This window comes from Nelumbo lutea, chromosome 2 (assembly GCF_056320005.1).
Source record: "Nelumbo lutea isolate HS-2025 chromosome 2, American lotus-T2T, whole genome shotgun sequence".
Taxonomy (NCBI): Eukaryota; Viridiplantae; Streptophyta; class Magnoliopsida; order Proteales; family Nelumbonaceae; genus Nelumbo; species Nelumbo lutea.
The window spans coordinates 2,402,780-2,421,835 of NC_142685.1; the positions used below are offsets into that span (position 1 = coordinate 2,402,780).

General features: G+C 39.1%; 1 protein-coding gene across 2 annotated transcripts; it reads left to right on the forward strand.

Annotated features, from left to right (window-relative positions):
• Positions 1 to 392: 392 nt before the first annotated feature.
• On the forward strand, positions 393 to 15,802 carry LOC148868067 (uncharacterized). Of its 2 annotated transcripts, none has more exons than XM_088973138.1 (3): positions 393 to 2,799; positions 3,317 to 4,410; positions 15,234 to 15,802. In XM_088973138.1, exons 1-3 carry the CDS (start codon positions 1,300 to 1,302, stop codon positions 15,352 to 15,354), a joined length of 2,715 nt encoding a protein of 904 aa, XP_088829264.1. In that variant the 5' UTR covers positions 393 to 1,299; the 3' UTR covers positions 15,355 to 15,802. The 2 variants fall into 2 exon arrangements, with proteins under 2 accessions (XP_088829264.1, XP_088829263.1); XM_088973137.1 differs by lacking the exon at positions 15,234 to 15,802 and adding an exon at positions 14,524 to 14,782 and having other exon boundaries at positions 596 to 2,799.
• The last annotated feature ends 3,254 nt before the right edge of the window (positions 15,803 to 19,056 follow it).

The window sequence follows — 19,056 nt, forward strand, 5'->3', positions numbered from 1 at the left end:
AAATACCACGTCACTATATCCGTCGCAAGCAAAGGGGGGAAGGACCGCTTTCCACCTGTATTAATTAGACGGCACGGCAGGGCGGATATATAAATTCAAAATAGGTAGCTCCGCCTCCGCAGATAATGTGTCCAATAAGTATAAGAATTTCATCTATCCAAAATTTAAAAAGATAAAAAATAGATAATTATGTTTAAATGGGACCCATCTAATCTAATGGTGGGTGTAATTTCTAACCATTCTATGACGTGGCAAATATGGGTCCCCAAACCCATATACGAGTACGTATTTTCAGACATATAATGACGTGGCAAGTTGTAAGCGTTTTGAATTTTTCAAACCAATATGAGTGATGAAGACGATAAGGTTATTCAGAGTGATCGTTCGTTCCCGCATGAATCATGATCTTCAAATCACCCTGTTCATTTCAAACACTTCAGTTTTGGACATTGAAATGAAGGACGAGAGATTGAAATTAAGTGATTATTATAATAATGTAAAAATATTATAAAATCCGATAATGATGATGATAAAAGCGACTTAACAGTTAACCCTTCTTATAATACACGACCTTGTTCGTATTTAGGTTAAGCAAGGGGATTCCCATTTCTCTTTCTCCCCCTCTTTTTTTAATAATAGTTCTTTGGGATCCCTCAACTGCTCGTCTTTCTCTTTCTTATCCCCAGGTGAAACGTGAAAAAAAAGAAAAGAAAAAACAAATAAAAGAAGAGGGAAAAAACGAAAGAACGAACAGGCGCTTCCAGCAAACACCGAGCCTCGAAGAAAGAAAGGGAGGAATAAAAAGGGGCGAAATTAGGGTTTCCCGTCTCGCAATGGGCGTCATATCTGTAAGTCTGAGGCATCTTATCTATCCAATTTCTTTGTTCATTCGGTAGGTATCGATGGTTCTCTTCTGTATGAATTCGAACAATACGAGTTGGGGCGGCAAAGAATTCAACTGGTCGGTAACCCTAATCGATTGATTTCTCACTTAAGGTTTCAGGGATTTAGCTGTATCGAGTTTCAAAATAAAAGATCCTGGTGGGCCAAATTGCGTATTTGTGGGGTTTCCGGATTTCGGTTTGGTTCTTCCACATTTTATGTTTGGATGAAAAATCATGACATTTGATTGCAATCCGGACAAGATCGGAGGCTGCTGTTTTCGTTTGTCGACCATTTCCTTTTTTTAACGGCATGTTCTGGGCAATCGCTTCCATTTGAAGAACGGTTTCTTTGTTCTAGGGTTTCCTTAGGTATTCTTTTTTTGCTTTGGGGATCATAGGTGCGGGGTAAAGGATAATGTGTATACTGTGCGTGGTCCAGAAGTGGTCTCGGCGGGTTGCCACCATGCTTCCGTGGTTAGTAATTCCACTTATTGGACTATGGGCGCTTTCGCAGTTATTGCCACCGCCGTTCAGGTTCGAGGTTACGTCTCCGCGGTTGGCTTGTGTCTTGGTTCTCCTGGTTACCCTATTTTGGTACGAGATTTTGATGCCGCAACTTTCAGCTTGGAGGGTGCGTAGGAGCGCTCGTCTCAGAGAGAGAAAGAGGTTTGAAGCTATAGAGATGCAAAAGCTCCGCAAGACGGCTACTCGTCGGTGTAGGAATTGCTCAACCCCTTATCGGGATCAGAACCCGGGTGGTGGACGGTTTATGTGCTCATACTGCGGTCACATCTCTAAAAGACCAGTTTTAGACATGCCAGGGCCTGCTAGACTGGGGATTGGTAATTCTGGAATCGGGAAGATATGGAATGGAAAGGTGTGGCCAGAGAATGGTTGGATTTGTGGTCAAGATTGGCTAGAAAACGGCAGTTGGGTTGGTGGGTCTTTTGCAGGGAAGTCCAGTTATTGGGGGAAGAATGGAGGTAGATACATCAGTAGTAATGATGACTGTTGTTCGGCCGAGAAGTCCTATTCCGGTGTTGTTGTTTGTGCTTGTAAGATGTTGGCATCATTCTTCTTGAGCATAAGGTGGCTGTGGAGAAAGATTTTTAGGGTAAGTTCTCAAAGAGAAGATACATCATTAGATGCAGAACACAAGGGGATATTGTCAAAGAAAGGTGAAAATGGGGTGAATTTTCATGAGAGCAAGGGGGAAAAGGCTAGGAGAAAAGCCGAGGAGAAGAGACAGGCTAGGTTAGAGAGAGAACTTTTAGAGGAGGAAGAAAGAAAGCAGAGGGAAGAAGTTGCAAGGTTAGTGGAAGAACGAAGGAGGCTGAGGGATGAGAAGATGGAGGCGGAAAAAGAATATAGTAAGGGATCAGCTCCTGACAGGGGAATGGATAGTAAGAGAGAAGTTGAAAGGAAACGACAAGACAGAAAGAAGGAGAAAGACAAAGGATCTAGTAAAAGCAATTCAGATGGGGAGGAGTTGGAAAGGAGGACTGGTAGGGATAGTGAAAAAAGGCGGGATTCTGACAAGAAGAATGAGATAGAAAGGCTAGAACTTCAGAAAATGACAACTGAAAGTATCAGGCTGCAGAGCTCTGAGGTGGGGCATGGTATAAAGGTTACAACTGCAAACAATTTTAATAGAGGAAGCACTGGGTATAAGTACTTCGATCGTGTGAAGGGTTCTTTTCTTTCTTCTTCTAAAGCTTTTAATGGGGCTAGTTTCTTTGGAAAGGGTACTCATGCTTCTGCAACTACTGTTTCAAAAACAAACAAATCAAGTGGTTCTGTTGATCATGTCCAAGCTTTTGTCAATCGTAGGGAGGTATATTCGGCTGAACATACATCTGGGAAATTAAACTTCAATGGAGATGACAAAACCACTGATATTAGTTTCCAGCGTCCTGTAAGTTGTGTTCAACTTTTCTGGCTTCATACATGTAATTTGGTTATAAGTTGTATATAAGCATTGCATTGCTTGAGTTCCTATTATAAGCAAAAAGACATCATCCTTTGTGGACCTTACCCTTGTAAAATCTTTTTTGCTTCACAACTGATTTATCTGAAGTGCTGAAATGGTTGGATGCTACTTTGATTGCAAAACCCTATGATCAAATGAATCATTGATGTAAATTTTCTAAGTCACTCTTGACTTCCTTCTGGATGTTTGAATCGTATGGTTGATTTGAGTGCCAAACTATCTTGCAGTATGCCCTATCAACCCACCAAGGCTGTCAACAGATTTAGAAGTGTATCCATGAGTTAGTGGATGACATAAATGATACTTGGGAGTGTTTATTGAAGATTGTGTTCTCAAGCATGTCACATTTTCTCTTTCTTGTAACATAAACCATAACTATTGACATAGTGTTTACTACTCTATTGACTGCTGTTCACATTTATTTCTATTTTTTAATAATCAGGTGGTTTCAGAACCGCTACAAAGAACAACTCCAAAAAAGTCATGGCAGCAATTATTTACTCGCTCTTCGGCAACTCCTCCATCATCCAATGTGAACGCTATAATCAGGCCTATTCAGAAACCCCAGCCAGATGTTCAAAGCCCACAGATGACTGGTCAAGTATCACCATCTTATCCTTTGGCTAATTCAATCCATTTTGGAGTATCATCGCCTTTCACTCTTGCTCCTTTTCCAAATGGTTCAACACATGCTGGTTCAGTTTCTTCTTCTGCAGCTGATTTCATGTTTCCCCTTGTTGGAGAACCAACAAATGAATTTATCCCAGAAGAACCAGAGCTTTTTGAAGATCCATGTTATGTTCCTGATCCAGAGTCCTTACTTGGGCCAGTTTCAGAGTCACTTGACAATTTTCCATTGGACATAGGGAATGGGTTTGGAACGGATTTGGGACTAGAGAAGCCTCGCTCTTTACAGAATGCTTCTGCCTCTGCTGACTTTAACAGGCCATCTCCAATTGAGTCTCCCATTTCACGATTACGAGTTGCTGAAGAAAGGCATGCCACCTCTAATCAATTCCCATGCACTCAAAAGACATGTGATCTGCATAGTCTGCATAGTTCACCTATAAATGAATCAAGCAATGGGCATGAGCAAGGTACATGGCAAATGTGGGGCTCACCTCCACTTGGGCAGGATGGACTCGGTTTGGTAGGTGGATCTGCAAGCTGGCTCTCACCTCTTGGACAGAGCAAACTGAATCAGGAAGATGTCAAGTACCCTTTGCCTCAAAAACCTATGGCAACTCAGTTTGCAAATGAGAACCATGTGCCCCCTGGCACTCGATCTCCACAAAAAGCACATCTTGGGAGTTGCCAGAATGGTGGAATATTTAATCCTATAGCTATTGCTTCAAATGATAATAGCCTGTGGACAAAGAAGAATGTATTCCAGCCATTGCCAGATAATGGAGATGATCATTTTCCTCCGCCAAATCCTGGGGAAGATATATCTCGAAATGAAATAACTTACAGTAGTCCAGGAAGATCAGCAGCCAGCCACCGATTTGAACTGTCTCCAGCCAATAGTTGGTCCAAGTAAGTACCAAGTAACTGAACTTTTTCTCCATTTCAGTTGTTCTATATGTATGACAGATTCATTCGAGTAGAGATGAGGCAAACTAGCTAGTCTTGAATGTAGCTTTTTTGGTCATATTCATATTATCAATGGATCTCTTCTTGCCTGTAGGATTTTCTTTTCTGCTGTATTCACATGAAATTACTTTTTTTCCTCTTTTCTATATGTGCTGTTCCTTTAGGTTGGTTCATGTATATTTTTGCATAATCTTGGATATACTTGGTATTCCTTTTCAAATTTCTCATTTTGCTCTACAGAAAAAGGAATCCACTTTTTTAATATTTAAGCCTATTATATTTTGGTAGTCGATATGCAATTGTAGTCAACACCATTAATTAGATGTCAAGAAGAAAGGAAGAAAGTCTTTGCTTTGCATTTAGCACTCATATAAATAAAATAGAGTACAGAGTAGATGGTAGACCATATCCAGTTTACCTCTCCCAATACCCCAGATAGCTGGGACCAACATTAGGTTTTTTTTTTTTTAAATACAGAATAAAAGGTTAGTATTACCTATGGCAGGAATATTCCAACTTTGTTACACTGATAGATTTCATCATGATTTCATATGGACTGAAATGCCCTGCTTCTCTTGAACATAAGGCAACAGTATAAGAGAGAGACAGTGGGTAGGTGAACCCCAAAGTTTACCTGGAGTATTATATCCTTGCTTCAAACCACGCCTCCCCTCATTCTCTTGCATGTGAATCTGCTAGGGACAAGTTTGTTTATCTTCTAACCTTTTTCAGGGAGGTTCTAAGAACCTTTCCCCCCTCTTGGAGAAGAATTTAGCATTTCTTACTTCCATGTGGCAGAAAACAAAGCTGTTTTCATGCTATTTCTCACTATTTTCCCATGATTGGTCGGCTAGAGCATATAGTAGTTGAGAAATAATAGGACCTCAAAAGCTGATAAAATAATAATAGGATCTCTAAAGGAAAGCAAAGTGGTGATGGTGTTCATTGGAAAAATTAAGCATACTGTGTTCTTTTTGGTTATTATACTTGTTGATTTTAATAGACGTTCCTTCTCTCATTTTTGTTACTAGGAATTGGTTATCCTTTATTCTAAATTGGGGATAACTGTATATGGTGTACATGCATATACCAGCATCTTCTTGTATAAGGAATATGCTCATACTTATCTTTTTTGAGAGTTAATAGAATACATCTATGCATTGCCTAAAAAAGTTTAGCTGCATGGGAGAAGAAAGAGAGCTTGAATAGGATATGAATATCAGTAGGTGGCACTGACCTATCACTAACACTTAACAAAGAAAAGAAATGCACGGTATGCACCCAAGTCCTTACTACCATAAACAAAATTTTAACAATGCTATCCAGTTGAAAGTGATTTCCATAATTAGCTATATAAAGTGCACTTATGGATTATCACAAAAAAAAAACATCTATGGATTGAAAGAGACCAAGAATGGCTCATCCTTTAAAGGAATTCAGAAGTGTTCATTTTCCAATGAAACACATCCCAGAAAGGAGGAAATGAAGCCTTAAACAAGGAAGAACACAAGAAGAACCAGTCACAAGACCAAATCCTATTATCACCATCCCAATAAGGTAAAAAACACCACTTTCAAAATGGTAGAATGGAAATGACATCAGCTGATTTGTGGCCCCTCAAAACCTCTCCTGAATTCCAAGGGTACAGTTTCCTGCTATAGAGAAAAAACCATTATTTGAAATAGGAGTATTGGACTTTTTTTTTGATTGATGAGTATTGGGAAACATTTTAAAATTAAGCAATGGATAAAGCTTTGGAATTTAGATAAAAAAAGGTACCCTCAGTCCTTCACTAATGGTCTTCCCAACACTTAAGCTACCTTGAAAGGATCAAACCTGACAAAATGTCTAGAAGAAGGGTTAATTATAATGTTTTGCTTTGGGATCTGTAACTTGTCCTGAAATCTGAGCAGCTACTTGTGGCTTGCTCTTTTGTTGTACTGAGTTCTTTTCTTAATCAATAAAGTTATTACTTTACCTTTCAAAAAAAATTATAATGTTTTGCTTTTTATCTTTTTAATAATTTTATAATTATAGTTTTTATAATTTAATCATAATATCTTTTTATCTTTGTCATAATTTTTACCATCAAAGTCTTAACAGTAGCAGCCTAGCAGGACAAAATGATCCAACAAAGACCAAAATAAGTAGAGCTCATCAGCTGAAAGAGCCTAGTCAAAATAGGAAAGTAGAAATATAAAATAAACAACATGCAAGTGAACAAAAAACTGAGAACCTGAATCCACACAAAATTCTTCTTCCCATGACATTCAAAAAAAGGTTTGTTTTATAAGCGAATTCTTTACTTTGTCATTTCTTTGTTTCTATTTATTTTTTTTGAGCGAGACTTGTTTTAAAGCCCTTACCTAAAAAAATGATTTGTTTAGATTATTAAAGACTTTTTACAATTTATATTCAGTTTATTTCCCATCATTTATAGGTTAAAGATATGTGGATTGTATGAATTTGAAGTCAAACTTGATTGAATCATCTTAGGCTTCTGGTATACAAGTGGTAAACTCTATTGTTTTAGGTATATATATGGTAGATACGGATTAAAAGTGGTGTAAAATCACTTTTATAAGAAACAAAAATAATCTTACAATTTATGATGAATTCAATTCAATTCAACTTTCTCTACGACGCGGGTGTAGTTTGGACAACTCAGGGCCGTTGGCAGTAATGGAATTTTTAGAGACGATGTGGATGAAGTTCTGGTCTGGTCCCATTGGTCAAGAAAACTTCATTAAGGCTGATAACGGAGTGGAAGAAGGGAGGAGATTCTTGAACGAGGAAAAGGATCCAATGACTTTGAAAGAATTGAACGAGGAGCCATATGAGGTGAAAATCTCATGTACGGTTCCGTAGAGTGACAGTAAGGGTGACTTATCTGTCAACTTTTCCACTATCACCCCCCAAACACTATTACATGGTCTAAAATGAGGAAAACTCTTAGCTACACTGATATCAATAGTAGAAAGAGATTGTGGGATTGTTATTGAATGCTACAGAAGAAGGCCGCTTCATGGTGTTATAAACACAACTTAAGGGAAGAGAACCAATTAACATGGAGTTGAGAGTTACATTCACTTGAATACAGAGAATAGAGGTGCAACTTGGGTGGGCTCGAGTTGGCTTTTTTCAAAATTTGAAATGGGCCTGGGCCCAAAGCAGTGTAAAATGCTAACTCAGGCTGCCAATCCATGTTGCACCCTTAACAGAGAACACCAAATGGCATGGCTGACTTTAGTAAGACAAGGGTTCAATAGAAAACAGATGACAATCTCATCTGTGGATTGAAGGTGATAACTAGCTTTGCCACCCTACTCCTTTTCCTCGCAAGAAATGATAATCTTATCTGTGAATTGAAGGTGATACAGAAATCAAGGACTCATCACAGGTAAATTATACATGACATGTGACTAAAGGATTCGTTGTGATAATATCCTTAAGAATCCAAAAAATAAAGTTGGGATAATATCCACAAGGGTTGCTTGTAAATCTTGTATGTTATTGCTGTTTATAATAAAATATTATTGATATTTATCAAGAAAAGGATTAATTGGGACAAGGCTTAGTTGAGTTCTGTTGAGTACACTTTAGACGTGTGACTAGAGGAAACAATATGAATTTTGAGTTATGACATTAGAGTTCTGCACATTATTTATAATCTTGCAAATTGAGAACATAATTCAGTATTCATCTTTTTGGATCAGTAACTGGAATTTTATTGATAAGTAAAAATGTACAGTCTGTAGATACATTTTATACAAAATATTCTTTTTGATCAGCAATATTAAAATTTTATTAAAAGGAGAAAATCAGTACAGATCATAGGTAGCCTTGGCTACCCCAAACAACTTAACAGAAAACAGCAAAAAGCCTAAAAAAACATAAAAAGTCTCTTTTCAGCTTTACAAAGTTGCCCAAAAGCACTGTTCTCTGCTAACCCCTTGCTTTGCTAGTTGATCTACCAGACTGTTGGCTCAGTGATTAAAAAGGCGCTCCTAGGCACACAGGCAAGGTGCATTTTAGGGTAGGTGACTCGCTTGTCCAGGTCCTTGGCGCAACATTTTCAAAAGGCGCTCGCCTGGTGCGCCTGATGTGCCTTGCACCTTGGCCTAGCCACTACCTTATGCCACAATCTGCGGGAATCTCCACAACCATTTTCCTAACAATGCCCAATTCTTTTCTTGCATTCTTCCCAAGCCCAAACTACCACACTCCTTACTTTGACTAACCACTTCCCATCTGACCAGATGATCTTTCTTTTCTTCTCCCGATTCCCAAAGAAAATCCCTCATTAACTTCTCAATCCTTTTAACAATGACCATTCTTCCCAAGCCAAACCACCTTACTTTGACTAACCACTTCCCATTTGACCAGATGATCTTTCTTTTCTTCTCCCGGTTCCCAAAGAAAATCCCTCATTAAGTTCCTGAAGGTCACGTATCTAGTATTTGCACTAAGAGGAAGACCTAAATAATTCAAGGGCCAATCAGATGATAAGCAACCTAATTCCCTTGCCCACAGTCCTATTTCTTCTTGCCATATATTCACCCCTGCTACCACACTCTTATTCAAATTGACCTTACGGTCTGTCACTTTCTCAAATAAGCTCAGTAGGAGTCTCAAATTTCTAGCACCTTGCTCACCCTCGTGTTCACAAAATATAATAATGTCATCCGTGTTTGCTGGATTACAGCAGTCGAAGAAGAGGGGGAGGAAGAAGAAGAGAAGAAGATCTGAGAGAGGCGGCATCCACTCTTCAGCCGACCCAACAAGTTTATATAGATGATTATAAAATAATATTACATGATTGGACTAGAATGCCCCTGATTAGTGATGGGACACCTAGACAAATAAATAATTAAAACATTAAACAGATTTAGGCCCAATAACTAAGGCCCAATAACTAATAACATAAGACACAAATAAGACCAACTTAAACACTCATAACAGCCAAACCAACAATCCGCAAATTGAAGATGAGTCACCCCACCCTATCATTGCCAACTCTCTAACCTTTAACCAACCCTATCCCATCGGCTTTGGATATCAACCTGCTCAATACTTTAGCTATAAGGGTAAAGAGGGTCCCCTTGTCTCACTCCTCTAAGGGCACCAAAGAAGTCTTTTACTACCCCATTAACTAAGACTGAAAAGTGGCAAGTTTTCAAACATCATCTTATCCATTTGCACCATCTAGCTCTGAAACCACTCTTTAACACTTCACAAACTAAACTTTGTCTGCATCAAAATAGTAGAGACCTCCACACTTATGATCGCTCCCAATCATTCTCTTCGTCAATCTGTCCCGAAAGATACAATGAGTAGGAAAAAAAAGTTACATTACAATTTAAATTCTTGGTAAGTTTCGAAACAGATAAGAGATTGGAAGTAAGATTGGGAACATGTAGAATAGATTTAAGAGAGAGGTTCTTGCTTAGGTCAACTCCCCCTTTCCCCGAGATGGTGGAGAGGGAACCATCAACAACCCTCATCTTATCTTGGCCAGACATCAATTGGTAAGAAGAAAGTAAAGAGGACATGTGTGTCATGTGGTCAGTGGCACCAAAATCAATAATCCAAGAAGTAGAGTCAATAGAATTAGTTGTACTATAAGCAGAGGCAATACCTGATTTGGCAAGAGAGGTGGAAGCAAGAGAATTAGTCCTTAGACTGGTTAAGGCCCGACTAAGGACCTCTACCTCATCAGCAGTGAAACCCAAGGATTTGGATGTGGGGAAATTTAGCAGTCTGTCCCATGGGACAAGATGCTACTGTAGATGTGTTCTTCGAGCTACCACCACTGTGACTAGTAACATGATTCCCACTTGCTGTTTGATTCTTCTGGGGCTTCTTGTCTTTCCTTAAAGCAGCTGGTTTCAGATGAGGATAAAGAACCCAACAAGTCTCTTTTACATGCCTTTCACCACCACAATGAGAGCACTTAAGATGCCTCTTGTCTGAATGCTTGTTCCCCTTTTGGTTTGAAGAAATTATGGCTGAATGCTCAACAGACTCGTCGGCTGGCTGTGTTAGAGTGTCAACTTGCATATCTTTCCTCCTAACCTCTTCATTCCTTACTAGATAATAGACATGATGTAAATCTGGCAGTTCATCCCTTCCCAAAATTTGAGACCTTATGCTCTCAAACATTGGGTCTAAACCAGCCAAGAACATTTCTCCCAAATCTTAGCAGCAGTCGAAAGTGTTGAACAGTCTTGGCCATTCTTAAAGTCATCGAAGCAAGCAGCCAGGACATAACAGTAGCATTTTCCCTACGCCATGCTGCATACTCCGCACTACCCACTGCAGGTTCCTTCTTCTGTCCATCTAGATAACCCGTAAGATCCCGGGAAATAATGAAGAGCATGGTTGAAGCAGACCATTCTCTGAAATTATATTCATCTAACAGTACACTGGTGATCTGCAAGCTGTGCAGATTTGGATTTTCCAGATTAGGAGACCTCCCACCAGGTCTATTATCCCTAGAAGACACTTCCCCCGATATTGAAGACATCTTTTTCCTCTTACAGTGATCACAATTGAAAAACTCAGTGCAAAGAGCACAGTTTCAGACTTACCGTAGCTGTTGCAGGCCTAAAAACCCCTTGTAACAGAACTAAAACCAAGAACACTCCACTTCTGTACAGTGCAGAACTCTTATGGATTGGACTGGACTTTGAATTTTGCTGTAGTAGACTGTGACCAACTGTACGAACCGAACTAGGACTGTCGAAGTCAGCCCTTCCACCTAGATCTGTTCCACACAGATCTCTCTTAGCAGCCAAATGGCTACTACTTGTTGTAAGGTGTCTAGTAGGGCATCGATTTCTGGAACAAACTTCCCTTGGGCCCTACAACCAAGGGAAACCCTAGATACAGACCATGCTGTGCTCTACTGTCAGCCCTAGGGTTTCTTCACAGCGACCAAGACAGAAGAGAGAAAGGAAAAGAAAGGAAAAAAAGAGAAGGACCAAAAGGTGACGGCTGTAATCAGACAAACGAACCTGGCTCTGATGCCATGTTTTCTGGATTACAGCAGTCGAAGAAGAGGGAGAGGAAGAAGAAGAGAAGATCTGAGAGAGGCGGCATCCACTCTTCAGCCGACCCAACAAGTTTATATAGATGATTATAAAATAATATTACATGAACGGACTAGAATGCCCTTGATTAGTGATGGGACACCTAGACAAATAAATAATTAAAACATTAAACAGATTTAGGCCCAATAACTAAGAACATAAGACACAAATAAGACCAACTTAAACACTCATAACAACCGAACCAACAATCCGCAAATTGAAGATGAGTCACCCCACCCTATCTTTGCCAACTCTCTAATCTTTAACCAATCCCATCCCATCGGCTTTGGATATCAACCTGGTCAATATTTTAGCCATATGGGTAAAGAGAGATCCCATTCTCTAATCTTCAAACATCATCTTATCCATTTGCACCATCTAGCTCTGAAACCACTCTTTAATACTTCTATCAAGAGACCCCATTCCACATAATTGTAGGCCCTTTCCAAATCTAATACTTCTATCAAGAGATCCCATTCCACATAATCATAGGCCTTTTCCAAATTCTACCTGTAGAGAATACCTTTACATCCCAATCTCCTAAACCCCTCAACACATTCATTGGCGATGAGTAATTGATCCGAGATTTGTCTCTCTTGGATAAAGGCACCTTGGAAGTGAGAGGTGATTAAGGGGAGGGCCATTTTTAGCCAAAGGGATAGTATATTGGCCAGAATCTTGTACGGACTCATCACCAAGCTAATCGGTCTAAAGTTCCTAGGATGGCACACACCAACTTTCTTGGGGATCAAAGCGATGAAGGTTGCATTAATACCTCTATTAATTACCCCCCTGATAGGGTTCATCAAACATTTTCAAAAGATCCTCTTCTATCCACTCCCAACAATCTTGGTAGAAAACTATGGTTAAACCCATCGGGGTTTGGAGCCTTAGAGCAGCAATCCATGGAGAAAAACTGCACTCTTCACCTTTTTTCATCAAAATTCCTCTCCAAATCAAGGTACTCTCCAAAATTGGCCAATCCAATCCCTCTACATCCCACCTTTCTGTTAAAGGCCTCCTATAAATTGATTTAAAGTGATCCACAAAGGCCTTAGCAATATCTTCCTGTTGAGTGATTGTGCCATTCTCCAATTCTAGCATTGATACAAGATTCTTCTTCTTCCATATTCTACCTTGTGAAAATACCTTGTATTCCCATCTCCTTTGATCCATTTCACTCTTGATTTTTGCCTCCATGTCATCTCCCCTCTCAATAAAGTCACTTCCAACTCTTCTTTCAGTTTAACTCTCTTCTCCTTTTCTCTTTCCTCCAAATGTCCTTTTTCCTCCTTCCTATCGATTTCTTCAATCTGACTTGTTAGCTTTGATTTTCTCTCTTCAGCTCTCCCAAAAACATTATACAAAATATTTCTAGACAATATATAAAGAACTAGCCCCTAGAGCTCCTCCAAAGCTCTAGATGGCTCTTTAAATTCACAAGAGACTTTATCCCAGGGTTATTAATCCTATATCAGAGATTGCCTAGTTGCCTACTATTTTGTTGTTGCACTATAGAGTCAACAAAATGTTAGCAGATCTAGGAATTTAGCCTGATACAGCTGCGAATAATGTCGCCAAGTGCCTCGCTACCCTTATCAAATGTCTAATCTTCCATGGACCTTCTCTTTTCAGTTAACCATTAATCATTTTAGAATCCCTCCTTGTAAGCAGATTTCAGTATTCTAATGATCTAGCCTGTCAGATATCTTGCAGCAATGCTTGGAGTTCTGCTTTTATAGAATTCCCAACACCTAGTGGTCCAGAATATGTAGTGAATGTCATCGCTGTGGTCTTGAAAAGCTCCTCCAATGCCTTATTTACCTGGATTTAGGCTGATTCATCAAAATTCAGTTTTATACCATTGGATGGAGTAGGTAACCATATCATGGATTCTCCCTAGGAGTTGATGTGTTATGGACGCATTCCTCGGGAAGACGTACCGTCGCCACCGGCAGCAATAGGCACATGACCCACTGCCAGCGGCAGTAGTGATTCAATGATTCCCATCCTACCCAATTCGGCAACAGCAGCCTTATCTAGATTAGATTAGATCATCTTGCTTGTTCTTATCTTATTCTATTGCTCTTATCTTATCTTGTTAGTAGCTTATCAGATTAGGATTAGCTTATCTTATCCTTAGCAAGATAGAACTGGAAGTCTCCCTATTCAGCAAGGAGACTTCCTTTGATTAGGACTCTTGTGATCTCCTATTTAAGGAGACTCCATTATTGAATGAGGATATCAAATTTCCAGTCAAGAAAGAGAGTAAAAGGAGAGTTCGGTGATCTCTTGGACAAATCACCCTCTAGGACGCCAAGATAGGTTCAGCTAGGAAGGGGAGGAACAAGGGAAAACAGGAGCTTTTCTCCGTGGACCAACCCATGACGCGATCCTATTCCCGGCCCCATAACACGAGGTCATTGAGGATGAAGTCACTGATTACTAAGGAGACCTTACATTGTGAAAGGAAGGAGGTCTTGCTTGATTTTCACTGTGTATACCTCCGAGTTTTATAAAATTAGTTAATGCCTCATTAGATTTTGGTTTGCTTAAAAAATGTTTCTTCCATTATTGTCTATAACAACTGCTGTCATGCTTCTCCATACGAATATTTCTCCTCTGCTGGAGTAATGTATCAGTGTCCTGGGTGGTTCCGCCTAGGACCAAATAAAGCAACTCAATACTTGTCTTCATTATGTGTTTTTCTGATTATACATGCTTTCCACCATTCAATCAAAATAATAATGATGGCTGATGAGTCAATGGCGTAGTTGTGATTGTTATGGACTCCATCATAATTACATTAATATCCACACAGAAAATTGGAGCATTGGAGCTGTCTCATAGAAGAAATGATGTGTGGCAGATGCTTATGCATAAAAAAGATCTTTTGCCATTATTATTGCATTTGGTATCTAATCTGCAAAGTATAATCACGATGTGCCTTGATTTTTTCCATCAGATGCGCCATTTTGTTGTGCTCTCTTGAGGAAAATCCTACTGGGACTTCTATGGAGATAAGGGACAATATGGCCAGTTATCTTACATTAATGGCTAGTCTGTTGTATAAAGCAATGACCTTGGACTCTTGTAGATGTATATGTTTCCATAGTTCATATAATCTTAATCTTGATAGTTAAATGGACCAAGGCTTATGCATGTAGTAGGAGTTGATGGGTGGCATTGATTGGATTTTGCTTGGGTAATGCATGTAGTTTCCTTGGCAAATATGAGATTTGATTGAGGGTGGCATCTCACTTGCTGGTAAAGTTTTCTGCTGGATGCAGTGGAGACGGACCGGGGGGGGGGGTGGCGGGGGATGGATGTAGGATTTTGGAGGGAGTTATGCTAGCTCTCTTGTTATGCCAAACGGCCCAAACCTTGAAGCTAGTTGTGAGTTGAATGTTCTCTTGTAAGTTCATACTGCTATTCTGGTTCATGAACTTAGTGAACTCACATTATTATTGGATTTGGGACAGTTGATTTGTTTTCCACATTTGTTTTGGGTTTTGAGAAATCTTTGGGTGGTTAAATTTAGCTATTCCTCATTAAAATATAAAAGTATCCATTTCCTTGGTTAAATTTCTTGCTTGTTTGATTTGTAAGACCTAATGCTGTTTTAGCTTTAAGTGAATTGACATCTGAAAGCTCATTTGTCCTGTGGTGTTGCAGAAGTGATTGGGCAATTGGGCATGGTTCAGGCGATGGTGTTGGAAACTCAACCTCAGCAAGGACTCACATTGGGGGCCTATTTTCGAACCCAGATGTACAGTCACTTTGGTCATTTAATTGAAAAAGGTTAGAAAAAGGGGTGGGTACACTCGACCTCGCGGCTCCCACCTGTTGTGAAAGGCAAGCAGCCTCTTTTGAGGAGAATGAAGAACTGGTTGCCTTGTACCTTCTTAAATGAAAATGATGGTCACTTACATTACATTAGCATGAGCAGATAGTTGAATAGATGGCATGCATGCATTGGTGCAGCCTCTTCAATTTTATATGATAGAGCCAGCCGGGGTCACCTTATTGGCGCTTTGAAATTTCACCAGTCTCGGGAGGGGAACTAGGGACTAGGAGGATGCCGTAAAATATCTCCCCTCCCTCCTTCCTATATTTATCACCCATGTTTTAAGTTTTAACGAAGTTGTTAGCCCTCGAATTGGTAATCAATTAATCAGATACACTTGCGGGCTGCTGTGGTTAATTACCAGAAAAACAAGGTTCTAGAGTAATTTTTAAGACAAGTATCACTATCAGGATATGCTTTAGATTACACTTATACAATACGCTTACAAACATACACGTTCGTTGACCGAAAGGCCTTGAAATGTATTGAATTGGAAACTCGCATAGGCATGATTGATTAACCCCACGACACATGCATTATTGAATTAGTTGTAAGGTCCAAATGGATTCAGTTATGGTAAAAAGAACGAAAAAACTTAAGAAATAAGAACGCATACATAAAAAATGAGCATATTGGACATTTATTATTATCATTGCTTCATCAATTAGAGATTTGATATAATTATATAAATTGAAGGGGCTAGGAGAGCTAGTAGACCAAAATGAACATGGGTGGTAGTAAGAAATGATTTAAGCGTTACAAAGTTTACAATGGGTATGATATTAAAGTGAACTGATTGGAGAAACAGTATTCATCTAGCTGACCCCATAAAATTGGATTAATGGCTTCGATGACGACTATAGTATCAACTTCATCAATGAGAGAGTTCTAAAAATTGAAGGCAGACATCAACGAAAGAAAGTTGCCCAGTGATTTAGTAACTAGAAGACCATTTACAGCAGCTATAACAAGTGATCTGTTGTAAGTTGGAAGGTGTTGGAGATTACAAAAATGGGTGCTAAATGAATTTGGTTAAGCTAAGCTGGTTGAGCTAGGGGTGTCAATGGACCGGTTTTGGGTTGAACTGTCCAAATTAAAATCCATTTGGATGGATTGGATGGACCAATAAGACATTTTGAGTTGAAATCAATCTAAATTAATAGGAATTTGAACAGATTGGACAGCCTCTGAACCGGTCCAAAATGGTCCAAAATATTCATTGGACTGAATTGGACCAGGTCTATTTGTAATGGACTCACATTAGACTGGATCAGATTGGATCAAATATAGTCCAATTGACACCCCTAGGTTGAGCTGCTCTAGTTTAGATTTATGGAGAACATAAGCTATGTTTGTTGAGTCTTGACCACTGTTTTCAAAACCGGACCGGACCGGAAAAACCGGGAACCAGTCACCTGACCGGTTTCGTTTTCCTCCAAAACCGCTTTTTCCCTCAAAACTGTTGATATTGGTCAGCAAACCACTGAATCAGACGGTTAACCGTTTGAACCGTCTGAACGGTTGACTGTTTTCCAATTTTTTATTTATTTATTTATTTTTTTTTAATTTTGTCAGAACGGGCTGGCTGTTTGGGTTGAACAGTTGGACCGGAAAAATTGGGAACCGGTCAGGTGACTGGTTCAGTTTTCCTCCAAAACCGTTAATTTTGGTCAGTAAACTGCTGAATCGGCTGATAAACCGTTCGAACCGTTTGAACGGTTTTGATCGTTTTCCAATTTTTTAATTTTCTTTAATTTTTTGTCAGAATGGGCCAGTTATTCGGGTCAAACGGTCAGACTGTTCGAATCGGTAACCAAACCTATGACCGGTTCGGTCACTAGTTCGTTTTTTAAAACCATGGTCTTGACTTCTGGCTTAGTTGCCTAAGAAGTCAGAGAAGTTTAACAAGGCATTCTGTATATGTTATTCAACAGGCTGAAGCAGATATTCCTTCAACTCGCTAATTATGTTACTCTGGATATTTCACTAAACATGACTTATAGGCTATCTGTGTGGGCCCCATATATGAACAGCCAAAAGCCAATGTGCTTCAGCTCTCCCAAACTGGCCCTAACCACTTTGAAGAAGCTATTAAGTACTCTTTTGGAAGGGCTGATTGAGCTGCTTTTGCGAATCCTCTAAAAGAAGCTTCAATAGAAGCCATGTTTATGGCTTTCAGAACATCAATTTTGGCTTCCCGGGGTTTTCACAAACAAGGTTCATAGGATGTCCAGCTGAGGCCCACCTTTAAAGTCAAATGCCATTGCCTGAAAGCCCTCCCCACCTATAAATTATGACAGTGAAAAATCCAAAGAGCACAAATCGGCTATTAATCATTTATTTTGGAAAGCCATTGTCTGTATTCACTCCGACCTTTTTGCTTCAAAGCAATTGAATGTGCCTGACTGAATCACATTTTCTACGACATGATTTTAGCACAGGTCTGAAAACTTCGATGACAGCATAAAATATGTGACTGGTTTTTTTGGTTCTTCGACAGTATGCTTGAACATGGACAATCACTCTATTTTTTCTATTTGGTCAATTTTATTTTTTATACAAAAACTGTTATGAGTACTTTTGGAATAAACAATTATGAATACATACCCTTCAACATTTTCACTCAGTTTAAGGGTCCTTTTAAAATAGGAAAAATTTTAGATTAGTACTCTGTACTTTGGGTCTAGTGCCATTTTGGTTCATGAACTTTAAAACATGATAATTTAGTACCCAAACATTCAAAATGTGCCAATCTATTTCCTATCATTAACCAACCATTAAGTGTCATTTGAAAAGATACAAATACCCTTCAAGTGTAATCTAATTCTCTTTATCTACAATCCAAATGCTGACAAAAAATGAATAGTCCCAAATCCTTGCTTCTTTTGTTCAAAAAAGTTGGGATAACCAGAATGCCCATTAAGAGGTAACCCAAATTTCTTGAATAGAGGAGGCAAGGATTTGAGACTGTTCATTTTTATATCAACATATGGATGGTTGATAAAGAAAATTAGATGACAGTCAAAGGGAATTTGTCTTTTCAAATGTCATTTAACTGTTGATTAACATGCTGGTTAATGACAAATACTAAATTGACACATGTTGAGTATTGTATTGTTGCATTTTAAAATTTGAGGACTAAAGTGGCACTAGGCCCAAGTACAAAGTACTAATTGGGAAATTTCCCTTTGAAATAAACAAGCATGAGTCCATGTCTTTGAACATTTTTCGGTTACTTTAGGTGATCATGTTACTATTTTCTGATTGCAAAACAAATAGTTCTATGAAAGGTCAATTAAGTAAATAGGTTGCAAACTATAATAGGTGTTTTAATAAAATGCAAATTATAAGGTAGGTTTAAGTAAATCTGTAAAACTATAGGGATGTTCTAGTAAATGACCCTTTGATAATTAAGCACCTGTTTGGGTTATTATTGAGTTGGCCTCGGGTGCCACATGTCACCTATGTGGTCGCTTTATCACTTTGGCTATGTCAACACCACGTCATGTGGATAAGTGTGACCAAAACAAGAGAGCATTGTACGGTGACGACAATTCCGTTGGGGATTAGGTCTTATCCTGAAGACCTCGATAGGCAACTTCATCCCGATAGCCTCATAAACCTCATTCAACCAAGACATTGGTTTTCAGT

Bases quoted from the DNA above. Each gene is read 5' to 3' on its own strand.
- LOC148868067 (XM_088973137.1), top strand. From the start codon at position 1,300: ATGTGTATACTGTGCGTGGTCCAGAAGTGGTCTCGGCGGGTTGCCACC. The intron at 2,800-3,316 runs GTAAGTTGTGTT...TTTAATAATCAG, and splicing joins ATATTAGTTTCCAGCGTCCT to GTGGTTTCAGAACCGCTACA. The intron at 4,411-14,523 runs GTAAGTACCAAG...TTTTTCCATCAG, and splicing joins CCAGCCAATAGTTGGTCCAA to ATGCGCCATTTTGTTGTGCT.